The sequence below is a fragment of the Rattus norvegicus genome, chromosome 6, assembly GCF_036323735.1.
Source record: "Rattus norvegicus strain BN/NHsdMcwi chromosome 6, GRCr8, whole genome shotgun sequence".
In the NCBI taxonomy this organism is placed as follows: Eukaryota; Metazoa; Chordata; class Mammalia; order Rodentia; family Muridae; genus Rattus; species Rattus norvegicus.
In genome coordinates, this window is record NC_086024.1 from 137470182 (window position 1) to 137497458 (window position 27277).

General features: G+C 56.8%; 1 protein-coding gene across 16 annotated transcripts; it reads left to right on the top strand.

The window, feature by feature from the left end:
• Positions 1-77: 77 nt before the first annotated feature.
• Inf2 (inverted formin 2) lies at positions 78-26858 on the top strand. Of its 16 annotated transcripts, none has more exons than XR_005506355.2 (25): positions 9221-9377; positions 11063-11462; positions 12517-12632; positions 12707-12866; positions 13326-13359; positions 14280-14421; positions 14907-15048; positions 15208-16029; positions 16532-16677; positions 17519-17580; positions 17991-18093; positions 18267-18352; positions 18790-18890; positions 19769-19839; positions 19916-20023; positions 20279-20349; positions 21055-21175; positions 21516-21680; positions 21849-21951; positions 22083-22244; positions 22785-23408; positions 23493-23577; positions 23932-23988; positions 24952-25226; positions 26197-26855. XR_005506355.2 is itself a non-coding variant. In XM_063262154.1 (24 exons), exons 2-23 carry the CDS (start codon positions 11072-11074, stop codon positions 23942-23944), a joined length of 3828 nt encoding a protein of 1275 aa, XP_063118224.1. In that variant the 5' UTR covers positions 78-235; positions 11063-11071; the 3' UTR covers positions 23945-23988; positions 24952-26855. The 16 variants fall into 16 exon arrangements, 11 of the variants coding, with proteins under 11 accessions (XP_063118224.1, NP_001414193.1, NP_001414194.1 ...); XR_005506354.2 differs by having other exon boundaries at positions 25055-25226; XM_063262154.1 differs by lacking the exon at positions 9221-9377 and adding an exon at positions 78-235 and having other exon boundaries at positions 24952-26855.
• The last annotated feature ends 419 nt before the right edge of the window (positions 26859-27277 follow it).

Here is a 27277-nt window from a genome sequence, read left to right on the forward strand (position 1 = left end):
GGTGGGCAGGGCCTCGTTGGAGACCCCACCCCGCCCCGCCCCGGGCAGCACCGCCCCCCACGTGGCCGCCGCCGGGTGGGGCCGCACCTCCCCTTCCTCCCTCCAGCCCCGCCCGGCCCGCGAGCGCGGTTAGACCGTGCGGAAAGCTGCCGCGAGGCCGCCGCCCGCAGCCCCAGACGCTCCGGCGCCGGGACAGAGCACCCTCTGCACACCCTCTCGGCTGTGCCCACACCCGGTAAGTCCGCGGCTTCGAGCTAGCCTGGAACCTGGAGGGAAACCGAGTCTGGGGGCAGTGAGGGACATGATTGTGGTTGAGGAGCGGACTGCCGCGTGTGCACCAAGGTGGCCAAGAACCTGGTCCCGCGCTCTTGTCCCTCGGCTGCGGGCTGACACTGAGATGCTGATCGCTGCTCACAGGGTGTTTGCCCGGGGTCGGACTGGAGGAGTTCCCCCACCTTGCGGCTACCACATCCTGACCATGAATCAGCCACAGTTGAGAAAATAAACTTCAACTGGAGGTCCGCCTCCCGGGTAGGATAGCGCGAGCTTGCGGCCCCGCCCTGAAGTCTAGCTTCTAAAGATGCCTTCTGAAGATGGGCTAAGGCAAGCCCTTGCACACCACTGGCAGATCTGAGGGAGTGACATAGCTCTGTTTCTTGTGGCCTCCTCTGTCAACCCCCATCCCGGGCTAAGACGCTGGGAATCTTAGTAGGAACCCCAACTATCCTTGGCAGACTCCCTAAAGGACCGTGGGGTGAAGAGGGGTCTATGGGCCTGTGTGTCCAGGCTTCTAACCACCCAGGGCCCCATGGCACACGGTGACAGGTTGGACACACCAGGACCCGGTGGCAAAAAATTACCCTGATCCTGCCTTGGGCTCCAGGGCAATGCACCCACGCTAAAGCTTGCATGACCAGGTTGAAACTAGAATCGGGAAGTCCCTCCTCACCGGTCCTCCTGTGGCATTTGCCTTTTCTGGGCCTAAGTTTCTTCACCTAAGCTTGAATGGTGAGGAGAGTAGCTCAGACTGGATCCCTTCAGGGTGTCACCCAGGGCAGGGGGCATTTGGGAAGCAGACACTGTAGCAAAAATGGGTGTGCATCCCAAGGCTGGAAACTGAGGCTTCTCCCTGTCCCCAACCCATTGGCTCAGGAGCAACTGTTCAAGTTGACCTAGCAGGGTCCCCCTGGAGCAGTAGGAGTTGGCCCTGCTGGGCTCTGCCTTCCTGCCTTTCCCCTGTGCTCTCTAAGCTCCAGTTCATGGCCAGCCAGGGCTGCCCCTCCACCTACCTACCCAAGCAGGCTGCTAGCAAGGGCTCTGTGCCTGAGCAGTCAGGGGTTAACCTTCAGGTGAGGCCCCTCACTTTGTGGGGGTGCTGACGGGCTGTCGGAGCTAATTGCACACATCTCCCCGTGCTGGGACCTGAAATAGACTTGTTCACCTCCCATCAGAGTGCACTCGTTCCAGGGGGAAAGTTTTCAGGCTCACGAAAGCTGCTGGGGGAGGCAGGAGAATTGCTAGATGGTGGGTGAAGGTGCCACCTGTGGGTGCAGGCAGGCTGCTGCTGGGCCGTTCTGGGCAGGGATGGTGGCGTTCTCCAGAGTGGGCTGAATCTTTGGGCTCTGAGGATGCCTTTTGTTGGTCCCCACGGTCTGAAGGACAGGGCCTGACATTATACTACCTGACTTTACTTCGGTCTTACACACAGCAGATGTCTAATAGGTGCGCAGTTCCTCAGACAGTGGGCCTTGTGGTTAGAGAGGGTATGCCTCTCTCTCTTTCTAGACTGAGTTTCAGAGTGAGTCTCTCCAGGGCTACCCCTGGGACCATAAGGGAAGCCAAGGAGCATCTGATGTAGACAGGGAAAATGGACCCTCTATCACTGGAGGTGTGAGACGAGGTCCCTAATATATGGCCTCCACCTTGGTAGCCTGACTAAGTGAGGAAGGTCTTATGGGAAAGTTCAGACAACCTGGGCCTTGAACCAAAGTAGGAACTGTTCACAGCTACCCCTGCCCAGCACCCAGCACATGGATCTGTTCATAGCTACCCTGCCCGGCACCCAGCACATGTCAACTCCAGCTGTACAGGAACTGGGTAGGGGAACATGCCTGCTGGGCCTGTGTTCCCTGCACCCCTGTCCTAAAGTGTGATTATGCAAAGAACAGAACAGGAGCCAACTAGTGTCAGTCCTCTGCTGGGGCTACCTCTGCTATCCCTCAAGCAGTGCCCCAAACCCTACTCTCCTCACCTCCCACAGTCTGCGAGCAGGTCTGTGTGCTGAGAATAGACAAGCCAAGGGCTGACGGGACCCATCTGGCCCTCTGGCTTTCGCTCTGTCTGGAGAGTATGTGAGCTACTGTCTATTCTGACAAGAGGCACGTACATTGCCTGGGCTGTAGGCATCAGTTCCTGTCCCCACATCACCCCCAGGAGGTTGTACCCAGCGATACGCCAGACAAAGCCCTCTCACCCCGTTCCCCATGCTATGGAGGTGTGAGGATGAGGCCCTAACGTGTGGCCTTCACCCTGATAGCCCGACCTAAGTGAGGAAGTGCTCACCACAGGACAAGGTCTGAGGACTGGACACTGCAGCTCAGAGAGTCAGAGGTCTCATCCTGCTCTGGTAGTCTCTGCTGAGTCTCTAAATGGGGTGTGTGAAAGGCGAGCTCACCCTTCAGTCTCCCTCCCCTACAGTGACCATAGTAGGACCTGCTGGACTTGGACACCTATTGCCCGGGTTCATCAGGCATTGTAGATGTGTTCGGGTGTGGCTGATATCATGGTCGGGGTTTCTATTGCTGAGATAAAATACCATGACCCAAACCAACAGGACAAAAGACAACCTGAGGAGGAAAGGGTTTACTTCATCTCCCAGCTCCTAGGCCACACTCTGCCACGGAGAGAAGATAGGGCAGGAACTTAAGGCAGGAACTGAAACAGAAGCAGGAGGAGGAGTGCTTATTGGCTTGCTCCTCATGGCCTGCTCTCTTACGGTACTCGGGACCGCCTGCCCAGGGGAAGGAAGCACCACCCTCTGTGGGCTAAGCCTACCCACATCCATGGAGAGCACACTATAGACTTTCCCAGAGGCAACCTGATGGAGGCTGAGGAGCCCCTTCCTCATGACTCTAGCTTGTGTCAAGCTGACTAAAGGACAAGCAAGACAGGGTATGCACTGAAGGCCAGGCCCCTTCACCGCTGTTTGAGGACAGGACGGCCAAGGCTGCTTTGCTGTCCCACTCACACTGTGGCTTTCCCTACTGTAGGGAGCGGACAGGACAGAAGAGGGGTGAAAGAGTCCAGAGAGGAGGCTAGGTAGCCTCTGCAAGTCTCCTGCAGCCTTGGCTAACTCTTTTGGCGTGGACTCCTTGGACGGCGAATAGGCTTGAGGAGGGCAGCCTGGTCCCCGGCAGAGGCCTTGACAAAGTCACAGTGCCTGGGCAGTGGCCCCTGCCTGGACTGTCATAGCCTTCCTGAGTCCGCAGAGCTGGACTTGCTCAGAGCATCCCAGATCCACATGGGTACTGCGTTTCCATGGGCTCTGCCTCACCGGCAGCATGAACCGACAGTTCAGGTGACTGGAGTCTGGGCATGAGGCTCTTAGTGGATGAGAGGCCAGAGAAACTCCCATGAAGGAGTGGCACCAACATCAAAGCCAAACACTAAAGCCAACCCAAGGCCTAGGGGATCGGAGGGTCACACGTCCCTGCGTAGCACACCTCACAGTCTCAGGTCCCACCACCTCCAACGGGCACCATCTCCCCATCCCAGCATGGCCCTCTCCAGCACTGAGCAGGAAGTTGTTCCTTGCTAGTGGTAGGTGTGGCCTGAAAGCCACCTGGACCCTTCCAAGCTTTCTAAGGCAAACTGGCCTCTCCGTGGCTCAGTCTCCCTGCCTGCCTGGTTCAGGGCTCCTGACCTCTGCACTGTGGTTTCCCTGTGTCCTCACTTCTGCTCCAGGTACAGCTCTACTGTTGCCTGGACCCACAGTCGGGAGGTAGACACCTGCTCCCACCTGGTCTATGCTGGGAAAAGGGTGCTACCTGCCCCGTGCCTCTCTCCGTCCCACTTCATACATAGGCACGAGTGGCCTTTCAACAAGAGATCTCTCTCAGGGACATCCACGCTGAGGGCCCAGGCTGTGTTGGTATAGGCAGGGGTAGGGGCCGGACCCTTGGCTTGTTACAGAGTTCTGCAGCAGGTTGCAGGGAGGTGGGCTATCTCTAAGGGGGATAGGAGATGGGAGGTGACCTCTGAGACGGGCAAAGGGAAGCAGTGAAGTCATGGCGCTTACAGACCTGATGGTTGTCGTGCGGACTGTGCTGGGTTAGCCAATCCATGCCGAGTGCAAGGGCTACTTGGTGAACGTTCTCACCCAGAATGCCCAAGTCCAGTGTGGGCTTGCTCCTGCAGAGGCCTCGTTTCCCAGCTAGGGCTTCAAACAGAATCTGTACCCGGGCTAAGGATCTTGCTTGCCCGGTTGGGCCTGACAGGCTCCCTGGGGCCAGGTGACTGAGGACTGCTGATCTGGGCCAGGGAGACTTGAGCTCCAAGCTAAGAAGAGACGGAGTATCAGGGCACAGCCGCCGTGGCTGCAATTAAAGTGACATTCTTCCCTGACAGCCATGATGCTGGCAGTGACATGCTTGCTATCCACCGTGTGAAGACAGAAACAGGACGTCCGCTGGGTTGTCTAAGGAACCAGCAGGTCAGAGGTGACGCCCTCTCATGTGGAAGAAGCAGCCTTGTCTTCTCTGTGAGCTCTGGCTGCTGCCCCTGGCTGTGCTAGAGGACATGATGATGACGTCCCTCCCCCACTCTGTGTCACTGTTCTCTTCACTCCTGGGAACTTGCAGCTGGACACTGGCAGAGGGTGGGGACGTGATCTGGCGTGTGGGTGGACAGGACAGCTTTCTCATCCTGGATGGGGCTGGACTCTGAGGGCAGGCTGGCACACAACGCTTGCCACCTGTATCCTGAGGGACAACTGCTCTTCCCAGACTTGGAGAGGCCCCGCCAAAACCATCTCGGGGATCGGGGATCAGAGGGCTCGCAGAGCCTGTTGGAGCAGGGATTGTCCAAGAATGACTGATTTTGGAGAGAGAGAGAGAGAGAGAGAGAGAGAGAGAGAGAGAGAGAACCCAAGCAGATGAATTCTAGGGTGGTGAGCCTGGGGTTCCCCCAAACCCCACCCCATGACCACAAACCCCAGAGTGCAGCCCTGCAGATGCAAGGAAGTTGAGGTTAGGAGCTGGGATCCGTAGCACACTAGGCCATGGCCTTAACCCTGCCTTCCTCCCCGTGGAGCCTGGCAAACCCAGAACCCCAGAACCGCTTACCTTGTACCTCTCCCTTCCTCTGAAGGGGCTCGGCCACAGGGGGAGCTCCCCAGCCTCTGTGCTCAGAAAGTGCCCTCACAGATGGCCACTGTAGTCGCCATCCCCCTGTGCCTCACTGCAACCTTCAGAACTTCAACAATGTCAGAGGGGGCCAGGCTGTCAGGATACACCTTTTGTCTGTGTACTTTATGCAGCTGGGGGGTGGGGTGGGGGGAGATGTCAGGCTGAGAAAGGGGCCCCTCTAGTGACATTGCAGGTTCTAGGACAGCTTGAGTCCCCACACCATCCCAGAGCGGGTGGAACCGAAAGCAGCTTCCTGCCGTGGGCGCCTCCACCCTTCCTGTCTCCACTTTGCCTGAGGGGAGGAGGGCATTCTGAGACCACCCCAGTCTGCCCACAGAATCCCAGACACCCCAATGCCCAGCACCAACTGCTTCGTGCAGACCTTCCTCATAGAGAGCAGGGGCAGAGGAGTGTCCCCTTAACTCTAGCAGGCATTTCCTGTTGACCCTACTGCCATTCCGGCACAGGTGTCCTAGTGACAGTCCAGGTGTTTGTTAACTGTGGTCAAGCTCTACAGCCCGGTCTGTACTTTCCAGCAACGCTGAGAGTTCCTTCGTGTACATTCCCTCCCAGGGCCTGTATCCTGTGCCACACACTAAGGGGGCCCAGCGGAAACCTCACTCTCCTTGCACACTCTAGGAAACCCCTTGGGAAGTGGAAATCCAGGGTTCTACACTCTCATTCTGAGCCACAGTGACAAGAGGAAGTAGGCCAGAGTGCCGCTCGGAGAGTCCCTTCACCAGCTAGCTGTGTGCGCACCGTGCCTGTGGATATGGGGACGGTGCGTGCTGTTAATTCTTTTGCTTCCTTGAGGCCAACTGTGCAGACAGACTGTCTTACCTGGTTGAGCCTCAGGCCAGCTGAGACCCCCATGCCCACCCCAGGGGCTCACAGTCTAGTAGGAAGATGGCCTGCTGGGAGCTGAGAGTGCTTGGGAGGAAAGGTAATGGGGTCAGAGAGGGACAGGGGCTGTCCTTGAGCCTCAGGAAGCTACCAGGAATGTGTGCACTTCTGCAAAACCGAGGGTTGTCAAGCAGTGGAAAATTTGGGCTCCTGGAAGATCTAAAAATACAGTGTGGCAGCCCCTGCCACCCAGTTCCGGAATCCCGCTTCTGCCATTCCTCCCTCCCACCCGTGGAAGACAAGCTCACTCTTTTGTGTTTCCCCCAATCCCCACTGGCTCTAGGCCCAGTAACACCCCAGGCCTTATTCTGGTGCTGGCAGAGTACTCCCCCTCAGAACAGCCCCTCCACCCCAGGCAGCAGCCCCTCCAGGGATCCCCTACCTGGCTTGTGCCTACCCTAGCCACTTACCTGTGCAATGCTTCATCAGCTCCCTAGTGCTGGTGGGGGTTGGGTGCAGATGGCAGCCCCTGCCTCCCCAGGGCTGAGGGGCAAGGCCTGGGCTGCAACTCCTCAAGGGATACCTGAACCCTCCGATGTGTCTGAGAGCCCAGGGTTGCTGGCTGCAGGGCCTTCTGGCTCCTGGAACTATGGTCTGTGTTTTCCTGGATACAGAGAGAAGGAGAGTGAGATGTGGGGTCTGCAGTACTGGGGTTCCTTAATGTGTGCCAGGCGACCCATGCAGGGCTCCCTAGCTACCATCTCTGCCTTGGTTTCCCTGTTTGCATGTGATATGAGGTGTGTGGAATTGGCCCTCCGCCCCCACTCAGGGGCGGAAGCCTCTGGAGTTCCCTGAGTCAGCGGAGCTGCCCAGGCATGTGGGGTGGAGGCGCCATGCCAGGCTGGCCCAGAGCTTGTGAAGGAGGCAGCCAGCTATTACTGAGAGCCACCCTCGAAAGCTGTGGCTCTGAGGCCTGCAGCCCCAATCCTCTCCTGGGAATCCTGTCAGTACTCAGATCTGGGCTGGCGGCCATAGACCCTGAGGGAGAGACCCTGCCTTCAGGAGTAATCTAAGGGGAAGGCCTGGCTGGTGTCTGTGGAAAGAGTGATGCTGGAGAGCCACGTGTTCCAAAACAACAAACAATAAAAAGAAAAATGTGTGAGCTAGGCACGGTAGTCTATCTACACCTTTAGTCCCAGCACTTCGTGAGTTCAGTGCCAGCCTGGACTGTATATGCCCAGTCACAGGTCAGCCAGGGCTGCATACTGATATGATACCCTGTCTTTTTTTTTTTTTAAAGAAGGACAGGAAAAACAAACAAACATGTATGGGTAAGGGACAATCTGCCTGAGCCCCTGGATCTAGGGACAGTATCTGCAACGGCCTTGCCCTCTGCAGTCCTGTTAGTGAGGAGGAAATTGTGTAGGCAGATGATACGGTCTTCATGTCCTGATCCCCAGATCTGCCAGAGCTTGGACACCAGCCCTTCTACCCCGGGATGCTGACTTCCTCTACTGGGTCATCCCCTACACCTTGGGCAAGGATATCCAGCCCCTCTCAGTCTTCCAGTTTTGGCTCAGAGTTGGACACTTGGCCCCAGAGCTGGAAGTGGGAGGGGCAGTCAACACAGATGTCATTAAAACAGCTGTGTGTCGGCCGTGGCAGACGCACCTGAAATCCCAGCACTTCAGAGGCACATGAGAGGTTAGGAGTTTGAGGGTCAGTCTCAGCTACATAGTGAGTTTGAGGCCAGCCTAGAGACCATGAGGCTCCGCCCCCAAAACAAAACAAAACGACAACAACAAAAACCATTGGCAAGTATTCTAACTGTTCCCCTGACCGCTGGCTCTGCTTCTGTTTGGATCCTACTGCAACCAACCCACATTGCAGATGAGGGAGGGAGGGAGGGAGGGAGGGAGGGAGAGAGAGAGAGAGAGAGAGAGAGAGAGAGAGAGGGAATGAATTTCCCTGAGATAGACAGAAAACACAGGAGTGAGGTTCTGCCCCAGCCTTCTTTGGCACCAGTGCCTTCCTGGGTATAGGTCCCCAAAGACTTCTGTAATAAAGGGGTCAACCTCAGCTCTGTCAGAGGTTTGAAAGCAGGCAGGAGAGGGAAACCTTCACAGTTTCTGTAGGGGAGAGAAAAGGAAGGCCTCCTGGAGGCCAACTGGAAATGGGACTGTCAACTAGGAGATTTGCCTTTCTCCAGTTTGTTCCGGGTTGGAAGCATGACCACAGGGAACACAGTCTTTCAGTCATTGATCAGATCCCAGATGTTGGTCTTTCTTCCTGGCTTGAGTGGGACTGTGGAATGTCTGGGTGCTGTCTCAGTACCAACCTCCATCACCTGTCCACACTCGGTGTCACCTGTCCACACTCAGTGTCACCTGTCCACACTCAGTGTCATCCTACAGAGGCAGGCAACCCAGTACATGTCACAGAGGAAGGAAAGTGTTCCTCACTCTGGCGTCTTGGTTTCCAGGTAGATTGGCTCCCACCGGTGAGCACAGCCATCAGTAGGGCTCTAGGGGCATAGCCTCCCATCCCCAACACAAGTAACCCGGGACAGCGGGCATGAAACTGGGGTCCACTGCACAGATGTGGGGGGCATCCCATCAGGGAGTGAGTCCACAGTCCTGGGACAGGGTGCACACAGGGTAGAAGGACCGGCCAGTGCCAGTGTCAGTTGTTAGGCGAGCAGGTACCCTACCTTGTGTCAGACTCTGGCGATTCAGTTACCCCAGGAAGATTGGGTGGGTTCAGCATGAAAGACTGGAGCTCCTGACCAGAGAGAACTCTGGATGCCAGAGCCAGGTCTGGGTGAGTTCATACTCTGGCCACTCAGTCTGTGCCAAAGGGACAGGGCCTCTGGCCAATGGAGGCAGGGACGGGGGTGGGGAGGCAGTTCTGGGCACCTCTTTGGGCAGCACAGAGGCTGGGAAGTGTGCAGAGCCCGGTCAGCCAGCTCTGTTCCGTGGTAAAGCTGCCACGTCTACAACACCAAGACGTACTTCAGGGGTCTAACACTCCCCAGGAGGGACCAGGTCCAGGCTGGCAGCAGGGATGAGAAGTTGGAGGCAAGGCCCCGAATGGGTGGGCAGAGGCAGCCGTAAAGTCTTGCGTATCTGGGTGAGTAGAAGGCTGGGTGGCCGAAGGGGTTTGGCCTAGGACTCGGTGAAGGCAGAGATCAAGGGTAGGACCCTGGGTCCCCACCCAGTGAGGCACAGTGCAGAACTCAGGCTGATCTACCTGGACATCCCTCTTACCTACAGGCAGGAGACAACCCCAGCCCAGTCTCAGGTGCTCCCAGTAGCTGAGGCAGAGAGGCAGAGGAGAAAACTGAGGCTTAAAAAGATGCCTAGTGGCTGGACTGAAATCTGCCAGGGGTGTTCCAGGCTAATCCCTGCTACACACCAGATGGCTTCTAAGACAGACCTACTGGCCACCAGCATTTGAAAGGGTGGGGAATGGGGAGCCAGGAAGGAGTTCTGTCAGTACTCCTGGGAGGATATGCTCTGGGACACCCACCCAGGGCAGCACGGTCTTAGGTGAGGACAGCAGACTCCTAGGACCCAGAACCACCGGCAGAGTGCCTGAGCTCTCACTCACTCAAGTTACAGACTGGGTACCTCTTCAGCCCGAGGCCTCCCCTTCCCTCAGAGAGCAGAGTAGAACCCGGAACAAAGTGCACTGACACCCCAGCATTCAGTGGGCTCCGGGAACATTTACTGGGGTCCCGTCAATATGAATGGGGGCACAGGACCAGCCTCCCGGTACTGCCTGCAGTCCTTCACCTACCCAGCTTTTTAAAATACCTGTCTTGTGTCCCGTGGAAAGTGAGGACTGAGCCCATGGAATGGCTCCGACTGTGGGATCTTGTCCCAACGAACTCTTTCCCTCCTCGTTTCCCTCCCACGGCTCCGTGCTGCCTTCCTCAGATGCTAAATATAAGATCCCAGCCATACATGGTTGCAGGAGAGCCTGGGATGCCCCTGACCTTTGAAGCCGTCCCCAGGGGTTTGATGGGGCAGCATCTAGGCCCAGGCAGGAAGGCTGAGCGGATGGAGGAGACAGCAAGAGTACAGTTTATCTGTCTACAGTTACGCTTTGGGGAAAAGCATTATTTGCAGAATGTTTTAGGCCAGGCTCACCCCCTCCCTCCACTGAGGGGCGGGGAGTCATTTCCTAAGTTGGAGTTGCTAATGAACCAGGTGAAGTTCTGTGTGCAAGGGACTCTGTCCTCTGGGTGCAGACAAACTGAGACCTGGGAAGCTCCATTAAGCCCACTCCATTAAGCACTGGGCATCCCATCGCACCTAGTCCTCAACCTGCTCCTCTGACTCGCCCCTCCTCCCAGGAGGGGCTGTGGTCAGTGGGAAGCGCCTGGAGCCAGATAAGGGAGCCCAGAGAGGCTGGTTTTGCTGTGTCACCGCCAAGATGTCACAGCATTCCAGCTAGCATTTCTGCCTGCTGTCTGCCTCGCTGACCCCAGGCCTCTTCTAGTTGAACTGCCTTGCAAGGACAGCACAAGTCATGCCCAGGCACAGGTCTCTAACCTAGCTACCTCTTGCAAAGCCTTGAGTCTTTGTGCATGTGGTAGGGCCTTCTTGTCTGCTATTCCAGTGCAGGTAGGGTGAGAGGTGCCTTTATGGGGTCAGAAACAAAGTAACTGTTCCACCCTTTTGTCACTCATCTGCAAACAAGAAACCTAAAAGAGAAACCAAGGCAGCAAACAGTGCCTCTGCGTGTCCCTTATGCCCAAGCTGACCTTCCTTGATCAGGCTGATGGCCCTGTCCCTCTTCTGTTCCTGCAGTTTAACAAGATGTCTGTAAAGGAAGGCGCCCAGCGCAAGTGGGCAGCACTGAAAGAGAAGCTGGGGCCTCAGGACTCAGACCCCACGGAGGCCAACCTGGAGAGTGCTGAGCCCGAGTTGTGCATCCGGCTGCTGCAGATGCCCTCCGTGGTCAACTACTCGGGCCTGCGCAAGCGCCTGGAGAGCAGTGATGGCAGCTGGATGGTGCAGTTCCTGGAGCAGAGCGGCCTGGACCTGCTGCTGGAGGCGCTGGCACGACTGTCAGGGCGTGGGGTGGCCCGCATTGCGGACGCCCTGCTGCAGCTCACCTGCATCAGCTGTGTGCGTGCAGTCATGAATTCACAGCAGGGCATCGAGTACATCCTCAGCAACCAGGGTTATGTGCGACAGCTCTCCCAGGGTGAGCGAGTGGTAGACCATTGTGTGAGGGAGGGCAGGGGGACCTGAGGACTTATCAGAGAAAGCAGCCCCCCCAGGTGAAGAAGGTGGAGACAATTCACCCCCACTCAGTCCTCCAGGCCACCCTAATTCCTCCACCGGCTGGCTGTAGTTGTCTCCTCAGTGCTGTGACCACCAGCCCTGTGCTGGCTCGCCCCTCCGGCCTCTGGGCCTTGGTATAAAGAACAGGTCCCCACATACACTCTGCCTGGTTCCGTGCCCTGTAACAGAATAGCCAGTCCTCCAGGCCTGAGCCATACCGTCCTCGGCTTCCCAAATCTCTGGCCACACCTCCTGCTTCTGCCTCTGCCAATCTCGAGAACAGCTTCTGACTTGTTGTGACCCCTTGACTGTGGCAAGAAAACCAAGGTGGATAGTGGTCTTCATGTGTCCCTCAGTGGAAGCAACTTGGTCCTACTAGGGCTCCAAGACCTTCTAGGGAGCAGTGACCAGTGGGATGGTATCCGCATAAGAAAAGAAACCAGAGACTGCCAATATGTCTATCCCGGGACCCACGGCAGTTGTAGTTTGTCTCCCTAGGCTTGACCTGATTTTACCCCATCTGTCAAAACTCTTCTGGGTGTTCTCAGCAAGACCAGATGAGAAGAACCTCCAAAACTTCCTTAGCTCAAGATGGGGAAGGGGAGAGCTCACAGGGAAGAGGAAGCATTGTAGGCTGTCAAGTTTGGAAAAAATGAGCCCAGAGCCACCTGCAGGGGCTGGACTGGACTGGACTTGGCTGGACTAGACTGGGCTGGGCTGGGCTGGGCTGGGCTGGACCAGGCTCTATAGACTACAGGCACCTGCCCCTGCCTTCAATTCCTTTCCTGAAAAGGGCCTGTCTTGGCCCAAGAGGTGAAGTCAGGATACTGGGAAAGACCAGTGTGGAAAAGTCTAGGCCTTGAAGTTTAGTTGTCCTCCTAGGCTCTAGCCCTGAATGCAGATCACTAGTGTGTTAAAGACAGATGGGGGAGACAGGACAATGGGCCTCCTGAGATGTTTCTGGTCCTCCACAGCCCTGGACACCTCCAACGTCATGGTCAAGAAGCAGGTGTTTGAACTGCTGGCTGCTCTGTGCATCTACTCACCGGAGGGCCATGCACTGACGCTAGATGCCCTGGACCATTACAAGGTAAGCCGTGGGGACCCAGGCCAACGGCACAGAATCTGCTGCTGGAGCACACCCTGACCCCACCCACCCCACAGATGGTGTGCAGCCAGCAGTACCGCTTCAGCGTCATCATGAATGAGCTCTCGGACAGCGACAACGTGCCCTACGTGGTTACCCTGCTCAGTGTGATCAACGCTCTCATTCTGGGCCCCGAGGACCTCCGCACTCGTGCCCAGCTGCGGAGTGAGTTCATCGGTAAGTGCCCTCGCCTGCTGGTCAGGCTTCTAGAAGCCCTCCCTGGGCCATACATACCCCTGGGGATGGGGGGACTGCAGCAAGTCCTTCCCTTACCCCCAGTCTCCTTGGGCTTCAGAGAAAGGCACTGTTCCAGGATCTGGGTGCCTCCTACCATTACCAACTCCTGCGGTAGATAGGGCGTCAGCATCGAGCGTTCTGTTTTGCGGATCTCTGGGTAGTCAGGGCAGATAGGGTACCTGCTCCCAATTCAAGCTCTGCTCCTTCAGGCAATGGCCTCTGAACAAGCACTACCCTGTGACTAGACCTTGTCCCCTTTGGAACGTTAAGACTCTGTGATGGTCTGAAAGGAGGAAGAAGGGAGGTAAAGGGGAGTGAAGTCCTACATGAAGAGGAACTAGAGAGAGAGATCAGAGGTAGTCTCCGGACTTTCTAACCCCACCCATCCATCCATCCCAGGGCTACAGCTGCTGGATATTCTGACCCGGCTCCGGTGAGTCCCTGCTATGTCTGGTTCTGCCAGCTGCTCCCTCCCCAGTCCTTCCTTGGGGTTCCAGCCACCCGGCCCAGGCAGTATCTCCAGATGGGCTCAGAGGTTGCTTCCAGGAGTGAGCCTGGGACTCAGGCTAGACCCCTTCCTGGGCATTGCCTATTGAGGCCGTATGGCCAGGTTAGTAGAGGGCTCCGTGTTAACTCTGGATTCGGACACACAGCATGTCGTGGCTGTAGTGTAGTACACACGTCTGATGGTTGCTCGCCTTGCTCTGAAGCCTGGCGTTTGTCCGTGGACCCTGGCATCTCCAAAGGGAGTCAGTCCATCCAGGCGAGAACCCAGTCCTGACTATAGTCAAGTCAGACACCACTGGGGACCTCTTTACTTCCAGCAAGTCAGCATCAGCAGCCTTACTGACTCCACTGTCCTAGATGGAGCCCAGTTGCAAAGCTCTGGGACCTGTCTCCAGGTGGGCAGTGAGGGGGTCAGTTACTGGACAGGCTGAGGTGACGTCAACCTCTGGTCCCAGTTTACACTCCTGACATCTGACTCAGGCTAAAGCCCATCCCCTCTCATGTCTCATGGTGATCTGTCTCAAGTATTGATCTTGACTATTATTTTTTTAACTCTCCACATGAGGGCCCAACCCCATCCTGTACCCATCATGATAGTCTTACCCTACCCCGTCCCTGGAGATGCCCAGGTGCCCTCTGGGCAGCCTGGCAGGGTGGGAGGCTCAGACCCGTGAACTACCCCTCAAACTGCCATTCTGGCTTGCAGAGCCACAGGCTGGCTACAGAGTCAACCAACCTGGGCCTGCTAGACCCAGCGTGCTCACGTGTGCCACGTGCAGGCTGGATCTGCGGGGAGGGATACCGGCGGTGGGACGGCCGCTCAGGCGGTTTCCCCTCATCCCTTAGAGACTTGGAGGATGCGGATCTGCTGATCCAGCTGGAGGCCTTCGAAGAGGCCAAAGCGGAGGATGAGGAAGAGCTTCAGCGAGTCAGTGACGGGATCAACATGAACAGCCACCAGGAAGTCTTCACCTCACTGTTCCACAAGGTGGGGCTTGGCTGACTAGGGCCTGGGCCTCTGCTTGGGTCAGCTCCATGGTGGCTGTGCAGCGGCACAGAGCTGGTACCAGAAGGCTGAGGCTGGATTGTCCTGGGAAAGCGGTTTTGATGCAGGTCCCAGGGCAAGCTTCCAAAGATCAAAGCCGTCCAAGTTGTCTGTGCCTTCCTGTATCACGGCTAGGTTGTCATTTTGGGGGGACTTCAGAGAGCTCCGAGGCCTGCTGAGGAGGGTTTAGTAGACTGACTCACAACGGCCGTCAGTCTCGGTCTCAGTCATGGAGTACAGCAGCTCTCGTCTGGGGGTGACAGTAATGGATAGAGACCACGGGAACCACTTAATGCCTCATAGCGTGTCTCAGTGCCACCAGTAACTGAGTTACTCACCGCCAGGGGTTTAGTGAGGTGAAGGGGCTATAGGACAGGATGCCCGTGGCACATGGTAGGATAGCCATCTGTCCCTTCTCATCAATTCAGGTGAGCTGTTCCCCAGCGTCGGCCCAGCTGCTGTCAGTGCTGCAGGGTCTCATGCACCTGGAACCTGCCGCCCGTTCAGGCCAACTGCTCTGGGAGGCCCTGGAGAACCTGGTGAACCGGGCCGTGCTTCTGGCCAGTGACGGTGAGAAGATGGGAGGACCAAGGCGTGCCTCAGGGCACAGCCTGGTGCGAAGACCCTGAGGTCTTTGGCTATGAGGGGAGGCCATGTGAGAGGTGGCCACCCTTGGCTTGGTCTCGTCTCTGGCCCTCTCCCTCGACTCTGCACACTTCCTTCCTACAGCCGAGGCCTGCACCCTGGAGGAGGTGGTTGAGCGACTTCTGTCCATCAAAGGGCGGCCCCGACCAAGCCCCCTGGACAAGGCCCATAAGAGCGTGCAGACCAACTTAGGCCAGAATCAGGGCAGTTCCTCCCAAAACACTGCTACTCCCACAGCTAAAGTGGAAGGCCGGCAGCCAGTAGTGGCTTCTCCATGCCAACATGTGGGCAGCATCCAGAGCTCCAGCATGGACGCAGCTCCACAGCTAGCAGCCTCACCCCTGCCTACCCCACCACTCTCCAGCTCCACCCCTGTGCTCCCTCCACCCCCACCGCCCCTGCCAGGCTCAGGGGCCACATCTCCCCCAGCACCTCCTCCACCCCCACCCTTGCCGCCCCCTTTGCCAGGCTCAGGGACCATGTCTCCCCCTCCCCCTCCACCCCCACCCTTGCCACCCCCTTTGCCAGGCTTAGGGGCCGTATCTCCCCCTCCACCCCCACCCCCACCTCCCCTACCAGGTTCAAGGGCTGTGTCTCCCCCAGCACCACCTCCATCTCTGCCTCACTCCCACCCCCTGCCCCCACCCCCGCCCCCACCCCCACTCCCTGGCATGTGCCCAGTTCCTCCCCCTCCCCCACTACCCACAGCAGGCCAGGTCCCTCCACCCCCTCCCCTGCCTGGATTCTCTGTCCCCTCCGTGGTGGGTGGTGTGGAGGAGATCATTGTGGCCCAGGTCGACCACAGCCTGGGCTCAGCCTGGGTCCCCAGTCACCGCAGAGTGAATCCACCCACCCTGCGAATGAAGAAGCTAAACTGGCAGAAGCTGCCATCCAATGTGGCACGAGGTGAGCTCCTCCCTGTTCCAGCCTCTGAAGAGGGCAGGTGCATACTGCTCATCCCTCTTAGGAATGTCCACCGTTCACGTGTCTGCCATCGGGGCTCGGTTCCTGTATATCTTGCATGGGACTGAAGGCCACCTCAGAGGATATAGTCTCATCCGGTACAGAGCCCTGTGGGTCATAGGTGTCTGCTTTGATAGACCTGCCCTGTCTAAGGTTCTCTGCACAGTGGCCTAGGTGTCAGGTGCTGAAGCCAAGAGAAGGCAAGCTAGGGAGAGACCTGGTCACCCACCAGCCTGGGCGTGTGTGTCCACATGCCAGCATGGACACATGTGCCCACATGTGTCTAAATAACCTGACAATAGCTTGGGGGAGTAGGTGAGTCATTCAACCCAGGCTGGGCTCCAGGCAGCCTCCCGTTCGGTCCTCAGAGGCCTTCCTGCACACAGCTGCCCTTGGACCCCACATTAAGCATGTGTTTTAGCAGAGTACCTTGCCTGACCCTCAGAGCGCAACTCCATGTGGGCAACACTGAGCAGCCCCTGCACAGCCGAAGTGGAACCTGACTTCTCCAGCATTGAGCAGCTGTTCTCCTTCCCCATGGCTAAGCCCAAGGAACCCTCTGCTGCCCCCGCCAGGAAGGAACCCAAAGAAGTAAGGCTAATGACAGGGCCTCTCCTCCCTGGGTGCATGTGTGTGTGTGTGTGTGTGTGTGTGTGTGTGTGTGTCTGTGTGTCTGTGTGTATGTGTATCTGTGTGTGTGTGTGTCTGTGTCTGTGTATCTGTGTGTGTGTGTCTGTGTGTGTCTGTGTATCTGTGTGTATATGTGTCTGTGTGTGTATAGTCTGTGTGTGTATGTGTATGTGTCTCTGTGTGTGTGTGTGTCTGTGTGTCTGTGTATATCTGTGTGTATCTGTGTGTGTGTCTGTCTGTCTGTCTGTGTGTCTGTGTGTGTTGTGTATGTGTGTATGTGTGTGTGTGTCTGTGTGTGTGTGTCTGTGTGTCTGTATATCTGTGTGTGTGTATCTGTGTGTGTGTTGTGTATGTGTGTCTGTGTGTGTATATATGTCTGTGTGTATGTGTCTGTGCCTGTGTGTGTGTATCTGTGTCTGTATCTGTGTGTGTATGTGTTTGTGTGTGTACATGTGTCTGTGTGTATGTGTCTGTGTGTGTATGTGTCTGTGCCTGTGTGTGAGTGTGTGTCTGTGTGTGTGTGTATATTTGTGTGTGTGTCTGTGTGTGTCTGTGTCTGTGTGTGTCTGTGTCTGTGTGTGTATGTTTGTGTCTGTGTGTGTATGTGTCTCTGTGTGTGTGTGTTTGTGTGTGTGTCTGTATGTGTTTCTGTGTGTCTGTGTGTGTGTATGTATCTGTGTGTGTGTTTGTGTGTGTGTGTCTGTATGTGTTTCTGTGTGTCTCTCTGTGTGCCTGTGTGTGTCTGTGTGTGTGTGACATCCTCTGCCCGCCCTCCAGATACCAGCTAAAATGGGGTTTCTAGGTTACTTTTCTGGACTCCAAGAAGAGCCTGAACCTCAACATCTTCCTGAAGCAATTTAAATGGTGAGTGAGGGACGGTGCGTTGCTGCCAGCCTCAGCCCTAGCTGAGCGGCCAGCTCTGCCCTGGTATCCCAGCCCTGCCCAGCAGTGCCCTCTGCAGGCTGTCCAGGTCCACGCATGGTCCATCCCCAGGGCAGGAGGCTGTGGGGAGCTACCACAGACTATCTTATCTAAGATTCCTACAGCCAGGGTACAAGTGATGCTTTGGAAGGCACGGACAGGCTCCCAGGCCATAGAAAAGCCGTGTCCAAATCAGGGGAAGACAGCCCTGCCTCCCAATTTCCAAACCCTTACCTAAGAGCTCCCTCCAGTAGCTCCTCGGGGGCCTATCAGCCACCCCCATCTCTGAGCATAGATGGAGACAGGGAAGAGGGAAATTCATGCTCCTTGACACCTGTCTTCACCCTCTCCAGTTCCAATGAAGAAGTCACCGGCATGATCCAGGCTGGAGACACAAGCAAGTTTGATGTGGAGGTTCTCAAACAGCTCCTAAAGCTTCTTCCAGAGAAGCACGAGGTGAGCTGGGCCCTGATCGACCCAAGGAAGCAGGGATAGCAAAGACCTGACCCACCTCACCCCAGTGGAGGCCCACAGAAGGCTGGCAGCCACTGTGGAGCGCCATGAGGAGCTGAAGGTAGGCAGATACTGGTCTGGCAGACAACTGTCTCCTATGTGTGGCCCTCCTGCAGATTGAGAACCTACGGGCGTTCACCGAGGATCGAGCCAAATTGGCCAGCGCTGACCAGTTCTACATTCTCCTCCTGGACATTCCCTGGTGAGCACAGCAGCCCTGGGATCCTGCTTAACCTGTGAGAAAGGAAAGGTGGAGAGAGTAGGGCAGGAGCCTAGCTTGGGTGAGGAAGAATGGGTCAGGAAGGCAGCTGTCCCTAGAACAGAGTCCTTAGCGCTCCGGAATGAGTAATCCAGCCTGACGTCTGAGTGTTGTTCGTGTTCCTTGTCCCTTCTCCAAGAGCAGAGGTGAGATCTCTTACATCCTGAGGCTAGCGTCTACCTGAGAAGCTCCAGGTCTCCTGAGCTGCTACCAAGTTGCCTGGGCCTTACTTCTGTCATAGGGACAGACTTAGGCGTGTACATGGTCTCAGTCCAGGCCATGGGGTCCCTCCCTCCACCCACCCGCCAAGGGCAGAGCATGCTCCCAGTGATAAGCATGGTGGAACCTCCAGGCCCTAACCCCCTACTGTGCCGCACCAGCTACCAGCTGCGGGTGGAGTGCATGATGCTGTGCGAGGGCACAGCCATCGTACTGGACATGGTGCGGCCCAAGGCCCAGCTGGTGCTCACCGCCTGCGAGAGTGAGTGGGGCCCAGAAGCCTATGGGGTTGTGGGGGGACAGGTCTGCCGTATGTGTCAGCCCCTGCTGGAACTATGTCACATAGGTCACAATGGCTGCCAAGAACTAATGAGGTGCTGACTTTCTCACGAAAACCCTCTGCTGCTAACACACACACACACACACACACACACACACCCCACACACACACATACACACACTACACACACCACACACACACACCCCACACACACACACACATACACACACCACACACACCACACACACACACACACACACACACACACACACAGAGTCCTGTACACTCACTCGTTGCACACTTGGGTGAGGACACGTACTCCATACCCACAGACAAAGCATGCATGCGTATATAGCCACATACAGACACACACACAGGGGTGTACTACATACACACTCATGTACAAGTGTACATCTGCCTTCTGTGAACAAAGAATGACAGGAACCTGCTTGACCACTGACCAAGGACACAGGTGGGCTCACTTCTCTCACACACACAGCATGGTACATCCCTACTCCCATGTCAACCGCTGAGCTGGGAGGGTCCTCCCTGCCACCCCGTGGGGCAGGGTCCTGAGACTTTTGGGGGACCACCAGTTGGAAGAGGCCCCTGTAACGTTCCAGAGTCCTCACCCAAAGTACATGATAATAGCCATGCACCTGCTGGAGCCGAGGGTCCAGCAAACATGGACACGGCAGAAAGTGTTTGTTCCCGGCGTCCCTCTGCCTGTCGACAGTGAAGGAGTTTGTAATCCCATGTAGCCCCTGCCTTGTTTCCTTTCTGGTGCTGTGATGGGCCTTGGGTACCCCGGGGTACCCAGAGGCTTCAGGCCTTCCTTCAAACCCGCTCATCTGTCACAGGCCTGCTCACCAGCCAGCGGCTGCCGGTCTTCTGTCAGCTGATCCTCAAAATTGGCAATTTCCTCAACTATGTAAGTCAGAGCCGTCCTGTGGTCCACTTCCCACCACACCCCGAGAGCCAGGGGGCTCACTCCCTGTCCCCCACAGGGCAGCCACACGGGAGATGCAGATGGCTTCAAGATTAGCACTTTGCTGAAGCTCACAGAGACCAAGTCCCAGCAGAGCCGTGTGACGCTGCTGCACCATGTGCTGGAGGTGACCTCTGGGGAGCCTGTCCCTGTGGCTATCCCGACTCTGTCCTTCTTATTCTTGAGACTGAGCCACAACACTGCTCATCTCCAGCAGGCCTTCCCTGCCACCACCCCCGTACATGTCGGGACAGGCTTGAGGCATGATTTAGAGGCCCCAGGAGGGTCAGAGGGCTGGTGGGGGTCCTACTCATGATGGTGCAGGCTGATACCCTGCACAGGCTCAGGACCAACGGGGATCTTGCTGTCCACACTGTTACAGGAAGTGGAGAAGAGCCACCCGGACCTCCTGCAGCTGTCCCGGGACCTGGAGTCGCCCTCTCAAGCTGCAGGGTGGGTGTTCCTGCCAGCCCAGAGCCTTAGCAGCTCAGGCCTCGGCCTCTGATTCCAGCCTGCCCGACAGCAGAGCCTGGTTAACAGCCAGAGCATAGCCCTGTGCCTCAGGACCACTCCAAAGACGCTGACTTTCGCTGTGGGACAGGAGCGTGTCAGTTATAGCGGTGTGACTTAGATCAGAACGTCAAGCCCAGAAGGGGTGGGGTGACAGTCGGGCACAGCCTCTCTGCTAAGTGAACCTCCTAACAGCATAAGCTAGGTCATTCCGACTCATGATGCAGACGGGGAGGCCGAGGCTTGGGAGTGACGTTGTCTTGGGTCTCAGCACGCAGCAATCAGGTTAACACTACCAGCTGCAAAGTCTGTGCTCTCGTGTTCCACTGCCTCGGTCTCAGGAACTTTCGGTTCAGCAGCTGCCAAGCCTTAAGGCTAATCAGTCAAGAATGGAAATGGACCAACAGCTTTGTTAAGACACAGGCACTGTTCTACAACGAGGGACCAGTATCTTAACAGGACTGGTTAAGTTGAGCGTCCGGCTCCTGGAACCTGCAATGTGAAAAGCGTGAGGGACCCAGGGCCCGTAGCGGGGTGCGTGGAGAGGCCTGTGTAGTCTCAGGGACTGCGCAGTGAAGGGTCCGTTGTGACCGCTTGTCAGCGGGCACCTGATGATCCCACCGGTGTTGCCTTCTCTGTGCCTTTCAGAATCCACTTGGAGATCATCCACTCAGAGGCCAGTGCCAACCTGAAGAAGCTTCTGGAAGCAGAGCGGAAGGTGTCCTCCTCAATCCCTGAGGTGCAGAAGCAGTATGCTGAGCGCCTGCAGGTAAGCTGGGCAGTGGAAGTCCCGTGGCAGGCAGAAGAGAACACTCCCAGTACATTCCGTGGAGGAGCACAGACCCTGGGATGCCCGGGGTTGTGTAGACTGAGTAGGTGGGCGAACAGCTCTGCTGGGGAACACAGGCCAAGCGGACAACAGCCTGAATCAGGAAAGCAGCTTCTCTGGCTCCTCCACGGGCTCCCTGGCCCTAAGCTGAGGCTCCCTGGTACACCCAGCATGCCACAGATCCCATCCTCCATAGAGACCTCTGCGCAAAGGTCCTGTGCCTAAGGCCTCACCAGCATTCTCCTACTTGCTTGGTGCTGACCGAGATTTATGTCTTAAGGCCAGCATTGAGGCCTCCCGGGCGCTGGACAAGGTGTTTGACGCCATTGAGCAGAAGAAGCTGGAGCTGGCTGACTACCTGTGCGAAGACCCCCAGAAGCTGTCCCTAGAGGACACGTTCAGCACCATGAAGACCTTCCGAGACCTCTTTACCCGTGCCCTGAAGGTGTGTGGTGGGCCCAGGGAGGAGTCAGGTGATGCCTGAGACCAGAGTGGGGTTCCCAGCCCAGCCAGGTAGAATGTGCCCCTTGGTTCCCAGCTGTGTCTAGGTCCACCCTACTTGTCCTTGGTGACCCACTGAGGTGGGTGACAAGGCTCCTGTCTGTCTGAGCAGGAGAACAAGGACCGGAAGGAACAGATGGCAAAAGCGGAAAAGAGAAAACAGCAGCTGGCGGAGGAGGAGGCACGGAGGCCGAGGGATGAGGACGGGAAACCTGGTGGGTCTAGGGGGCAGATGGGAGCCTCAGAGCCTTGCCGCGCTTCTCCAGCTCTCCTCGGGGTCCCTGGGAGGGCCTCCCGATCTCCGATCTCCGAGCTGCTCTCTAAGGCCTGTGGCTCTGCTCTGCAGTCAGGAAGGGGCCTGGGAAGCAAGAAGAGGTGTGTGTCATCGATGCCCTGCTGGCCGACATCAGGAAGGGCTTCCAACTGCGGAAAACAGCCCGGGGCCGGGGAGACACCGAAGCAAGTGGCAGAGTGGCTCCAGCAGATCCTCCAAAAATCACAGAGCCTGGTGAGACCTGAGCCCGTGACCTTCTCCCACTCCCTCCCACCATTTCTGTCCCTGCCTGCCTCCAGGAAGCCGCCTGGGACCCTCGGACCCTCAGGGACCCCTACTGGTCTAGAGACGCTTAGGGGCAGGGAGTGAGATAGTGATGCTCTGAAAATGACCTATGGGAGGGCTCTGCCTCTCCTAAACATTGTTACCTATGGGTGGCCAGGGGGTGTGGGGGTTGGTGGTCCACTGACGGACAGCCCTGAGCTTGGGACCTCAATGTTAAAGACAGACAAACTTTAGGAAGGACTTCACTCCTGGGACTCTGGAAATAGATGGTTTTTGTGACCTACTGGGTATCCTCCTGTCCTCTCTGTGTGGCCACACTGAAGATACTGCCTTCCCTTGGCCCATAAGAAACCATGTTGGGGAGGGGGCTCACGAGACTGAAGTTTACAGTAGTTTAGGAAGGTTCAGGGTCAGGGACACTTCTGGGGTGAGACCAGAATGCCTAAAATCCTGGCCCTCGCCCTTACGGACACATCCCTCTATCCACAGCAACTGCCAGCAATCCTACCCAGGGCACAAACCAGCCTGCCTCAGAGCCAAGCTCTGATACCACAGCAGCCGGCGAGCCACAGGGCTGGGACCTTGTGGACGCTGTAACCCCCAGCCCCCAGCCCACCAAAGAGGACGGTGGTCCGCCATCCCTGGAGAGGCGTTCCTCCTGGTATGTGGATGCCAGCGACTTCCTGGCCCCTGAAGACATCTTAAACACCCAGCCCTCTGAGGGCGCCTGGCCAGTGACTCTGGGAGATGATCAAGCTCTGAAACCCCTTGAGTTCTCTAGCAATAAGCCTCCTGGGGTGGAGCGCTCACACCAGGATGCTACAGATCCTGAAGCCCTCTGGGGTGTCCACCGAGCCGAGGCTGACAGCACCAGTGTGCGGCCAGAGGATGCTACTGAGCGAGGACAGGGCACCCACCTCCCTCGCCCTGGAGAGGATGAGGACGAAGAGGACACGGCCCTAGAATCTGCACTCGACACCTCCCTGGACAGGTCCTTCTCTGAGGATGCAGTGACAGATTCCTCAGGGTCTGGCACCCTCCCCAGGGTCCAGGGCCGGATCTCGAAAGGGACAGGCAAGCGGAGGAAGAAACGCCCCTCAAGGCGCCAAGAAGGTAACTGGGAGGTGGGCAGTGGTGAGCAAGGCTGGGGGACAGCTGGGTCCGGGCATGTGGTTAAAGCCAATTGCTCCACAACAGGGCCTGGGACCTCTCCCTGCTATCCTGCTGGTCCCTCCCTTACCCCTGCGGGTACTCCAGGCTCAACCAGCATCCAGGAGAGAGGGTGATTCAGTGGGGCGCAGCACTTCACACAAGAGGGCAGCTTTGGGGGCCACTGCCTGCATCGCTTACCTGCAAATTCACACCCTGCCTCCACACCCCCTTCTGCAGGGAATGGAGCGGGGTAGCCCTTGGCTCTTGCTCCTGCAGAGTGGTCGGACATTAAGTTCCTGATTGCAGCTTCCTTTGTCACCATGACTGAAGGGTCAGCTTTGGTCTGGTGGTCAGTTTCTGACCCTGACCAACAGCGCTGGCATGGCTAGCCCGGCCCCCACAGATCCCACCACCCTAAGTTGACGGCTTATGACGGCTGCCCCCATCATAAGCTGATGCCTGTGTTTCCTCTATTTGAAAGCAGAGTTTGCCCCTGATTCTGATGATAATAAGGCAAAAAGGCTGTGTGTGATCCAGTGAGGTATGTATGCAGCCCGGCTCCTGTTGACTAATGACTGCAGCGGGCACTGGGGCCTCAGCCTGCTGCCTAGCCCTCCTGAACACTAACCTAGCTTGTCTCCAGCTCTCTGGATATATCAGCAAACCCCTCCCTTGGCTCATGGTGGTGGTGCCTTTGCTGTGCTGTCTTGTTAGAGAAGGCCCAGCTTACAAGCCTTGCCTGCCCAGGGTCTTCTCTCTTCCAGTAGGACACAACCTCAGAGCTGGACTCCAGATGGGTCTCCAAGGCATGATAGATAGAGCCAAGCCAGGCTCCCGGTAGGGAGTAGGGCTCCAGGCCTTTGTGGGCACAGTGTGGGGATCTTTGGGGATGGCTGTTTCTTAGTCCTGCAGGACAGACTGAGGTTGTTCCTATCCCTCTCTCAGCCCTACCCATGGTCAAGGTAATTGCAGCTTTACTAATCCCAGCTCCCTGGGAGACTCCTTCCCTCTACACCGGGCCAATCCTCCCAACACTACTCCAGCCTACCTGTGGTCCAGGTTATGGTCAAGCGCATGCCCAGAAAGACTATACAGAAATGGGTGTGTTGAGTGCAGATGCTGCCAGAGGCAAAGGACCAGGGCCTCCCCTCTCCATTGCCGGGGCAGAGTCGGATCCGTGTAGATGCCAGGTTGTCCTAGATAGGGTTTTACTGCTGGGAACAGACACCATGACCAAGGCAAATCTTGTAAAAAACATTTAGTTGGGGCTAGCTTACAGGTTCAGAGGTTCAGTCCATTATCATCAAGGTGGGAGCATGGCATCCAGGCAGGCATGGAGCAGGTAGGGCTCAGAGTTCTACATCTTCATCTGGAGGCTACTATGAGGAGACCGACTTCCAGGCAGCTAGGAAGCCCATGCTCACAGTGACAGACCTTCTCCAACAAGGTTATACCTCCTAATCGTGCCGCTCCCTGGGCCAAGCATATGCAAACCTTCACACAGGTCTTCCTCCTACACAGTGGGGCTTCTGGGCCCCACTCACGGCCAGTACATGGCAAAAGACATTAAAGATGCACTTGGACCAGCTCAGGGCCCTGTTCTGCAGCCAGGTATCATGGATGGAGGAAGTCCTGACTGAAACAAAAATGTCTGTCCGCATTGTCATCTTTGAGAGCCTGAACAAACCCCGAACACCTCTGACCTGGCACAGGGACCCTGAGTCTGCCTGCCTGGCACTCTGAACTTGCTGGCTACTGGGCTGAAGTCTCAGGATCGAGGTACAAGGACAAAGCCTGTTGGTATTATGTAGACAGGAGCCCCAGGGGGCTCAGAGCAGGGGTTTACCGTTACTCTTGGTCCAGCCGGCACAGTGGTCTTCCCTCAGTTTTTGTTTTTGTTTTTTTGTTTTTTTGTTTTGTTTTTTGTTTTTTGTTTGTTTGTTTGTTTTGTTTTGTTTTTTGGTGCTGTTGACCCTGCAGTCTGGACTGCCCCCTTGGGCAATACATTTTGATGGAAACCAACTTCTGTGTTCCCAGATCGGCAGCCTCTCCATGCCGAGCACCCCTGTTCTAGCTAACCCGGACATGCTACACCCCTGCCGTGGTTGGTTCATCTCCCCACTCCCCGCCGTGTCTTAATAACACGGTGGATGGATGGACAGACGGACAGATGAAGCTTTGACAGCTAGCCACTGCTCTGCTCCTTTTCTCTTGTCTTCTGAGTAAATTCTCAAACTCAAGCCTCCCAGGGGGAGCCCAGAACCCCACCCACCACTAGTGAAAAAGCAGCTTTTTAGGCAGCTCAGAGAGTGTCCGGAGCAGGGTTCCTACAGGCTCAGGTTGGGGGCAGTTTCAGTGTGTGGCTGCCGGCCCAGGGCCCTCCCTGGTCAGCACCTAGGTAGAGAGGAAGCAGGAAGGACCAAGTCCAGCTCAAAGGAACCAGTGAGGCTGGTTGAGAGCAGACGGTGGGTATGGGTCTGTGAAAAGAAAAGTAGGCCGTTGGGAGCCCACCGGAGGACAGTCTGGCTCAAGGCATCACACCTGGTTGCAGCAGCCTCCGAGACAGCAGCCCGTGGGTGTGAACTTGGCTCCATCTTGGCTGAATTCTGCTGCCCCAGAGAAGAATCTGGCACCGGAGTGGACCCAGATACGTGTCACAGCCTTGGAAATCGATGGCAGCGAGACCCTTTATTGGGCACCTAGAGATTTCCGAGAGGCGGTTCCTAACATTGTCATTCCTTTCCCACAGGCCTCAGGTCCAGGCCCAAAGCCAAGTGACTGCCCTCATCGGCTCAGCACATCGGCGGGTGCTGGATGTGCCGCCTGCAGAGGCTCTTCGGGGCCAGGCTGGGACTGGGCCCCTGAGAAAACCCAAACTCTGTGCCTTACCCAGTCAGGATCCTTGGGAGCCTTGGCCCTCGATGCCAGGACCTGGCCTAGCATCACCCTGGGCCACCTGCACGTTCATGGCCTCACCATCTGCTTTGCGAACCACTACCCACCCCCTGTCGCATGCACCTTCCACCCCTGCGGTGTCTGACTCTAGGGAGATAGGTACAGATGTCTGTGATGGGCTGAGACATCCCCCACCCCCCACGGCTCATTGGTTTCTTTTAGCTGAGTGCTGTTTTCTGTGTCTTTACTCTGCTATGATGACTTGGGGGGTTAGTGAGGGCCTGAGGGATGCTTGTTGGAAGTACTGTGGGTAGGGCCTGGTAGGTCCTTAGGGAACAAACAAACAAAAGGCTCATCTGCTCCTGGGTGGTGACCTGGCCACAGCACCTGTCATCTCCCTTGGTGTCTGCCCAGTGGGGACGAGCTTCCCTGGCTCAACCCCTATCAGGTGTGCACTGTTGAGTCTGCGGGCCAGCCGGGACTTTAACCAATAAAGAGCAACCTTGTCTGTCATGAGTGCGGTGTCTAGAACACGGGAATAGGTAGTAACATTGGGAGGGGGAGGGCGCTCCTCTTCCCCTGTGGCCCTGGAGGGAAGTGAGTGGGAGAGAGGATAGGTGGGAGTGCATGGTGGAAAGATGGATGGGTGAGCCGCTGATGGTGACCTCGATGGACAAGGGCATCTACTCTCCTAGAGGTGGAAAGGGAGCAGGGGAGGAACCAAATGGCGGGACCTGGGCCCCATGCATCCTACTGCCTGGCCCGAGTGGTTTCTTGGGTCCGTAAATGCCGTCATCCCTGCTTGCACCCCTTGCCGGAAGGATGAGGCCCTCGGACATGTCCTGATGGTCTCCTTCATCAGACTGTCTCTTGCCACTGAAAGAGGGTGAAGGGGGTGGTGAACTAGATGGGGTGCAGCAATATCAGCTGGGAGC